The sequence below is a fragment of the Salvelinus sp. IW2-2015 genome, unplaced genomic scaffold (genome assembly GCF_002910315.2).
Source record: "Salvelinus sp. IW2-2015 unplaced genomic scaffold, ASM291031v2 Un_scaffold7211, whole genome shotgun sequence".
NCBI lineage: Eukaryota > Metazoa > Chordata > Actinopteri > Salmoniformes > Salmonidae > Salvelinus > Salvelinus sp. IW2-2015.
Genome location: NW_019948471.1, coordinates 7,617 through 16,384, shown reverse-complemented (window position 1 = coordinate 16,384; position 8,768 = coordinate 7,617). Strand labels below are relative to the sequence as shown.

Sequence of the window (8,768 nt, the reverse complement as noted above, 5' to 3'; positions counted from 1 at the left end):
TAAGACATATCTTTAAGATTATCTTTGAGGTTGGGTTGCAGACGTTTTCGGAAGATGGGCAGGGACTCTTAGCATCAGGGGGAAGCTGTTTCCTCCTTTGGGGTGACCGGATAGGGAAGCACTTTGACTGGGCTGAGCAGAAGCTGACCTCCTGTAGGGGTGGAATGGCCAAGAGACCAAAGGTGGGATGAGTTGGGATGTTGGGTTTGAGCATAGCCTGAAYGTAGGGGAGGGGCAGTTCCTCTTGCTATTCCATGGTCTTTCAGAGGATGCAAGCTTTGACTGAAGCCAGTGGAGTGTACGGAGGATGACATGGGAGAACTTGAGAAAGTTGAAGCACGCTGACTGGCTGCCACCTTCTGGATAAGTTGCAGTAGTCCAGATGGGATATGACGAGGTACCCGGATTAGGACCTACACGCTTCCTGTGTGTGGTAAGGTCGTACTCTACAGATGTTGTAGAGCATGAACACCCAGGAGTGATTCACTACTATGACGTTTGCAGAGAACGACAGGGTGTGGTCCAGGGTCACGCTAAGGTTCTTTGCACCCTGGGAGGGGAACACCAAACTGTGATGGAGTGGTTGGAGGCGGGCAGGCCTTCTGGGCAGCTCTATCTTGTGAGGTTGAGCTTGAGGTGGTGGGCCAACATCCAAGCTGAGATATCTACCAAGTACGCAAAGATGCGTGTCGCCACTGGTTATAGAAGCGGGGAATGTGAAAAGTAGTTGTCATCCACATAGCAATGATACCAGAGACCAGGTGAGGATATAACGTAGCGGAGTGACTTCGTGTAAACAGAGGAGGGCCTAGAACCGAGCCCGGGGGGACACCAGTAGTGAGAGCACGTGGTGTAGACACAGATCTCTCCACGCCACTGGTAGGAGTGACCTGCCAAGTTGGGATGCATTCTGGAGTGTGCAAAGCCTGAGGCGCCAGACTGAGAGGGTGGAAGGAGGATCTGATGGATACGGTGTTGAAGGAGCGATAGATTAGGAGGATGAGGAGAGAGAGTCAGCTTTGGTAGTGCGGAGAGCCTCTCTTGGCGTAGAGAAGAGCAGTCTCTGTTGAGTGACCCCTTCTTGAAGCTGACTGTTTAGAGTCAAAGAGATATTCTGAGAGAAATAAAGGAGAGAGTTGGTAAGAGACGCACTGCTCAGTGTTTTGGAAAGAAAATAAAGAGGGGTACCAGTCTGCCGTTTTTGACGTCAGAGGGTTCGGGTCTTGGTTTCTTGAGGAGGGAGCGACCTCCGGCACCTTAAGTGAGAGGGGACGCAGAAGTGGTCAGGGTAGAGTTGATGAGGAATGGGAGAAGGTCACCAGAGAAAGTCTAGAGAAGGAAGAGGGATGGGTCGAGTGGGCAGATTGTCCGGCGGCTGGACATCATTAGTCGCATGATTTCATCTGGAGAGCGAGGGTAGAAAGAGGACAAGGCATAGGAAAGTTCCCTGTGAGTGGACTCAGTTGGCTGAGTGAATGATGTCGTTAACCTTTTTTTCAAAGTGGTTGACAAAGTCATCTGCAGAAAGGGAGGGAGGCGTTGGAGGTGGAGGATTAAGGAAGGGAGAAGGTGAAGAAGTTTCCCAGGATTGGAGGCAGAGGCTTGGAATTTAGACTGATAGGAAGGGGTTTCAGCAGCAGATACAGAAGAAGAAAATGTAGAAAGGAGGGAGTGGAAGGATGATAGAACCTCTGGAAGTTTACTTTTCCTCAACTACCTGCAGCTCTGTTCTGTGATCACTCAGTGAGTCACTCTGCGAGTCACTCAGCCAAAGAGCAGGAGGGGAGGGAGGAGAGTAGGGTCGACGAGGCAGTAAGGAGACAGGAGGGAGAAGGATTTAGGGGAAGGAAGTGATGATGGGATAGAAGAGGAGAGCAGTTGGGGAAAAGAGAACGAAGATTGTGACGGTGCATGACCATCTGTGTAGGGGCTGAGTGGGTAGGGTTGGAAGAGCGAGGGAGAGAGAAATAAAGACCTGGAGGGGGGTTGCAGTGAGATAGGTAGGCGAATATGCTTGACCTAAAGATGAGGTCAAGCATATTGCCTGCCTTGTGAGTGGGAGGGGGACTGGGAAAAGGGTGAGGTCAAAAGAGGCAAGCCGGGGAAAGAAAGAGGTGGAAAGAAATGAGTCGAAGTATGGAAGTTGAAGTCACCCAGTACGATGAGTGGTGAGATATTGTCAGGTAATGATCTTCTCAAGGTGTCAAGCTCATTGAGGAACTTTCCAAGGGCACCTAGTGGTGCAAAATGCATCATTTGATTTCATACAGGGATGATTTCTGTATTTTGAAAGTTACATATCTTGAAAACCTGATTTTGTTGATAAGCAAAACATTTTGGAACTATGTCAACAATGGACTAATGAAACAAATACCAACTTAGTTTTTGGGTGGAATTTTCTTTAAAGTTTGAATGGACAAGTGACAGCATGGAATTCAAATGAGGAGATGGACAGGTGAGAGAGGGGGAAAAAGAGAATCTCCAGTGTCTCTCTTATAATCTTCTCTCTCTCTCTCTTCCAACAGTGCGGCAGGACCCCATGCTCGGCACCTCCGAGATGTTCAACAGCTTTCTAAGGAAAGCCCAGCAGGTTGGTACTGTAGCTAGTTGTTATTACCCCTGGCTTTGTMACTGTTCTGTGTGTAGCTAGCTGTCCTTTACTCCCGGCTGTGTATTTGTTCTGTTCTTACGTAGCTGATCTATGTTCAGAACAGTTCTGTTCTACGTAGGACGTCTCGTCAGGAGGCGTGTGTGTCAGTTCAAATCAGGAAGCTGTGGGTGTTTCAAGTTATATAAGTCGTATGTACTGATGCCATGGAGTAACCGTCAATGAATGCTTCCTTGCAGGTTCTCTCCATATGAAACAAAATAAGAGATAAGAAAATATGAATAATAAGCAATGCTCGGTAGAATAGATATATAAACTCTGTAACTGAGTTTTATTTTCAGCAAACTAAAATGTGTAAATATTTGTGAACATAACTTAAAATTGTAACAACTGAGACATAAACTGAACAAGTTCACAGACATGTGACTGACAGAAATTGAATAATGTGTCCTGACCAAAGGGGGGGTCAAAATCAAAACTAACAGTCAGTATCTGGTGTGGCACCAGCTGCATTAAGTACTGCAGTGCATTCCTCCACATGGACTGCAGCAGATTTGCCAGTCTCTTGCTGTGAAGACTTACCCACCTTCCACCAAGGCATCTGCAAGTTCCGGACATTTTGGGGGGAATGCCTAGCCCTCACCCTCCGATCTAACAGGTCCCAGAGTGCTCAATGGCATTGAGATCCGGGCTCTTCGCTGGCATGGCAGAACACTGACACTTCTGTCTTGCAGGAAATCACGCACAGAACGAGCAGTTTGGCTGGTGGGCGTTATGTGAGGATGAGCCTGCAGGAAGGGTACCAATGAGGGAGGAGGATGTCTTCCTGTAAGCACAGCGTTGAGATTGCTGCAATGACAACAAGCCAGTCCAATGATGCTGTGAACACTGCCCTCAGTACCATGAGGACCCTCCACCTCCAAATCAAGTCGCTCCAGAGTACAGGCTCGATGTAATGTTCATTCCTTCTATGATAAACGTGATACCGACATCACCCTGGTGAGATCAAACATTGACTCATCAGTGAAGAGCACTTTTTGCCAGTCCTGTCTGGTCAGCGACGGTGGGGTTTTGCCCATAGGCGAGTTGTTTTGCTGGTGATGTCTGTTGAGGACCTGCCTTACAACAGGCCTACAACCCTCAGTCTAGCCTCTCTCAGCTTTTTCGCAGGCCGTCTGAGCCTGATGAGGGATTGTCGTTCCTGGTGTAACTCGGGCAGTGTGTTGTTGACATCTGTACTGTCCCGCAGGTGTGATGTTTCGGATGTATCGATACTGTGCAGGTGTTGTTACACATGGTCTGCCACTGCGAGGATGAATCAGCGTCGTCCTGTTCCCTGTAGCGCTGTCTTAGGCGTCTCACAGTACGGAATTGCAATTATTGCCCGTTGGCACATCTGCAGTCCTCATGCCTCCTTGCAAGCATGCCTAAGGCACGTTACGCGTATGACAGATGACAGGGACCTGGGCATCTTTTCTTTGGTGTTTTTCAGAGACATGTAGAAAGGCCTCTTTAGTGTCCTAAGTTTCATAACTGTGACCTTATTGGCTACCGTCTGTAAGCTGTTAGTGTCTTAACGACCGTTCCAGGTGCGTTCATTATTGTTTAGGTTCATTGAAGCAAGCTTGGAACCAGTGTTAAAACACTTTACAATGAAGATCTGTGAAGTTATTTGGATTTCTTTAAGCGAATTTTCAAAATGGTCCTGAAAAAGGGATGTTTCTTTTTTTGCTGAGTTTATATATACTAGTATTTATTATTATTATTATTATATTTCATAATACAGGAAGGCATCACCAATTATTATGTTTCGGGAAGGGGATGGGTGTTTTACATTGTGCAGAGTTTAGGCAATAATAATAAGTTAGTAGCATCAGTTGTTGTGCGTGCTAAGGTACAGAGAGTCAGAGTCCAGTTCAGTGTCTCAGCAGTGTGTATAAGGTGTGTGTCAGTTTGTTCTACGTCACAGAGCTCTCAGCGAGCTGTTAGCTGCTCTGTTCAGCCATGTGGACAAATACCAAACACCACCGCTGATCAGTAATTTGCTTAAGTCTTGGTAATGTTTTCAGCCACAGTTTTGACATTCACAAGTTCTCCTAGTTAACACGTGGGTGGGTGTGGTGTGTGTGTGTGGGTGCGTGTGGTGCTGGTGGAAGGGAAGAAAAGCAGCATGGTGGAGAAGCAGGCAAGGTTTTTTGGGGGAAGGCTGCTCAACGGTTCTATTCTGGTGTGTGTGATCTCTATGTATATGTTACACCGATCTGTTTCAGCACATCACTCTGTGACCAACTCACACCTTTCGTTGAACTGCCCAGTCACCAGCCAGTGTGGAGTGATCTCTCTCGCAGGTACACACCGAGCCAGTGTAGGGGTGAATCCTCTCTCCGCCCAGTTACACCAGCCATGTAGGGTTGAATCCTCTTCTCCGCCCAGTTACACCAGCCAGTGTGGAGTTGAATCCTTCTCCGCACAGTACCAGCCAGTGTTGGATTGAATCCTTCTCCGCCCAGTTACATCCGCAGTGTAGGAGTTGAATTCTCTCTCCGCCCAGTTCACCCAGCCAGTGTAGGAGTTGAATCCTCTCTCCGCCAGTTACACCAGCAGTGTAGGAGTTGAATCCTCTCTCCGCCCAGTTAACACCCACAGTGTAGGAGTTGAATCCTCTCTCCGCCCAGTTCCCCGCAGTGTAGGAGTTGAATCCTCTCTCCGCCCAGTTCAACCGGCAGTGTAGGAGTTGAATCTCTCTCCGCCAGTTACACCCAGCCAGTGTAGGAGTTGAATCCTCTCTCCGCCCAGTTACACCCGCCAGTGTAGGTTGAATCCTCTCTCCGCCAGTTACACCCGCAGTGTAGGAGTTGATCCTCTCTCCGCCCAGTTACACCGCCAGTGTAGGAGTTGAATCTCTCTCCGCCAGTTACACCGCCGTGTAGGAGTTGAATCCTCTCTCGCCAGTTCACACGCAGCCAGTGTAGGAGTTGAATCCTCTCTCCGCCAGTTACACCCAGCCAGTGTAGGAGTTGAATTCCCTCTCCCAGTTACACCAGCCAGTGTAGGAGTTGAATCCTCTCTCCGCCCAGTTACACCCAGCAGTGTAGGAGTGAATCCTCTTCCGCCAGTACACCCAGCCAGTAGAGTTGAATCCTCTCCGCCCAGTTACACCCGCAGTGTAGGAGTTGAATCCTCTCCTCCAGTACCCAGTTACACCAGCCAGTGTAGGAGTTGAATCCTCTCGCCCAGTTAACCCAGCCAGTGTAGGAGTTGAATCCTTCTCCGCCACAGTTACACCCACGCCATGTAGGAGTTGATCCTCTCTCCGCCCAGTTAACCCAGCCAGTGTAGGAGTTGATCCTCTCTCCGCCCGTCTTACACACCAGCCAGTGTAGAGTTGAATCCTCTTCCGCCCAGTTACACCCAGCCAGTGTAGGAGTTGAATCCTCTCTCCGCCCAGTTACACCCAGCCAGTGTTGGCGTTGAATCCTCTCTAACGTTTTTTTACTGTAATCTGCCATAAACGAATGAAGAACAGACGTTTTAAATGTGAGAGGAGTTATTGTGTGTACATTACTATCATACAGTATGTCAAGTCATGATGTAAAAACATTCTTACGTTGAATGGTATTTTATATTTATTCTCTAAAACATAGAAGAGCACGTTACAGAGAGAATCTAGCCAGGGAGCGTGTGTGTTTGTGTGTGTGCGTGTGTGTGTGTGTGTGTGTGTGTTTGGTATACCCAGAGCTTTTTGTTTACTGCCTTCCCTTCCTAGAAAACTGCTTCCTCAGTTGCTTGTTAGCATATAGATGGAACATTGAAATGATTGATTGGAATGAATATTGATGATATGTTCACAATAAATCAATGCTAGTGTTCCCATTGGCTCATAGCGGGATGCTATAGCTGCTCAGTGAAGGCTAGTTTTCCTATTGGTTGATAGTGTGAGCATGGAACTGAGAGCCATCATTCACCCCAGGAGGTGACCTGGCTGTGCTGCTAGGCTGGATGGTGTAAATCTACTTTCATCAGATATGTCATTCAAGGTGGTGTACACCCTGTGTCTCTCTCTAGATCTCTCTATTTTATCATCCTCCTCTTTCTCCCCCCTCCCCTCTCTCACTCCTCTGCATCCCTTCATCCTCCCTCTCCCCCCCTCCCTCCTCTCCTACCTCATGCTGAAAGGACAACAGCAGAATAGAGAATGAGTTCTCAGCCAGCCTGGCCTTGGCACTTCATCGGAGCCACACACACACACACACACACTTCCCCAGCAATCCAGATACATTCTGACACCTCCTGTCTAGCAGTGGGGGACAGGGAAAGATTAAACATTAATTTACCCAGCATGGGCTCGAAAGCTGAGAGGAGGAGGAAGCAGGCAGAAGGATAGCTGCTTAGACTTAAAAAAAAAAAAATTGTATTTCTTATTCATTTTTTAAAAAACATTTAAAATGTATTATAAAAAAATATATATTTTCATCCCCTTTTTCTCCCAATTTCGTGACTACCATCTTGTCTCATCGCTGCAACTCCCCAACGGGCTCAGGAGAGGCGAAGGTCGAGTCATGCGTCCTACGAAACATGACCCCGCCAAACCACGCTTCTTAACTCCCGCCCGCTTAACCCGGAAGCCAGCTGCACCAACGTGTCAGAGGAAACACCGTTCAACTGACAACCGTGGTCAGCCTGCAGGCACCCGACCTGCCACAAGGAGTCGCTAGAGCCAAGTAAAGCCTCCCCCCCCCCCTCCGGCCAAACCCTCCCCTAACCCGGACGACGCTGGGGCAAATGTGCGAGCGGCTCTGCTTMTAAATTTATTGTCGTCTTCCTCCTGTAAATGTAGGATTGTCATACTTTTTGAGGACATCTGTAACAAGACATTATATAACTATATGGTGTCATAGAAGCATAAAATCCAGATATACTGACTTTACCCCGTGTCTCTTACAGGAAGAGAGGGCTAGATAAAAACCTACTTCCCTGACTGGAGAGAACTAACTCTCTGGTCTGTACTGACTACACTGTCTGTCATGGAACACATTCTGTCTGTCTTCTGTAACCTGTATATAACCTGTCGTATAGGAGACCCAGCAGATCCCAACCGAAGAGGTTCCTCTGGAGATCTACCTGTCTAACGGCCAGAAGGTCGAGGTCAACATCCTGACCTCCGACCAGACAGAGGACGTCCTCGAGGTAAACCGTCTCGACTGGGTTTCAAAACACACAGATTTATAATCCAGATTCAGACTTCTACCGGATGTTAGTAATCGGTGTTGAAGAATTCATAGAGTGAACACAGTAGTGTAATATACTGGATGTTTTTATACAATGAATAGCTGTACCAACACTACCAGGAACCCTATGGACGCTTAGGGAGAGAGAATTCACTCTGGATATTCTTCAGCCATAAGTGAATTCAGAATTCTCAACCCAGATGGATTCAGAACCATTATATTGAACAGCTGTTACTATAACATATAGCTGTCAAGTGTTCTCCATAAAATGATGTTACGAGAAGGACTTGCCCYGAGACTGTATAGCTGTCAGTCGGTGGATAAAATGCTTTTAAAGCTACCGTATGTTTTGTACGAGTAAGAGCAGAAAATAGGAGTTGTGGTTTCATATCTAACACACACAAAGATGAACCAGAGATGATCCTCCTGTGTTCTGATTCGCAGGCTGTTGCGTCACAACTGGACCTTCCTGATGAGCTGGTTGGTTATTTCAGTCTCTTCCTGGTTCGAGAAGGAGTGGARGGGGGATTAACGTGTAAGCGTTCAACTTTAACCCCTCCCCTAACCATTCAGAGGACTGCTATAGGAATGAGATACAGTGGTATCTGAAAGGCCAAATGGCTCTATCTCTTATACCAGGGATGGAGTGGGGGCCACAAAAAAACTAATCTGAATTCATAATGAGGGGCTGCAGTGGCTTGTGGGTCTTCGTACCCACACATYKAGTCAGAGCCGGCCCTGGCCTTTTTGGGGACCCTAACGCTTCGATCACACCAACAGCGTCATTGCATTTTTTTGGTACACCAGAATTACGTTKATTTCCAATGAAAACGATGCGTTTGCCTTGCAGCATTGCGTTGCAGAGGCAGTTGAAGTGCGTTCTGTGCGGAGCGTACATTAGGATTTATCAAACGTACGTGTCAAACTGTATG

General features: G+C 47.6%; 1 protein-coding gene across 1 annotated transcript; it reads left to right on the top strand.

Annotated features, from left to right (window-relative positions):
- The first annotated feature begins 2,493 nt into the window (after window positions 1-2,493).
- Window positions 2,494-8,733, top strand: LOC112079203 (sorting nexin-17-like). Its single transcript, XM_024145219.2, has 3 exons — window positions 2,494-2,590; window positions 7,685-7,795; window positions 8,281-8,733. The coding sequence occupies exons 1-3, from the start codon at window positions 2,540-2,542 to the stop codon at window positions 8,443-8,445; spliced, it is 327 nt and encodes a 108-aa protein (XP_024000987.1). The 5' UTR covers window positions 2,494-2,539; the 3' UTR covers window positions 8,446-8,733.
- Window positions 8,734-8,768: the final 35 nt, after the last annotated feature.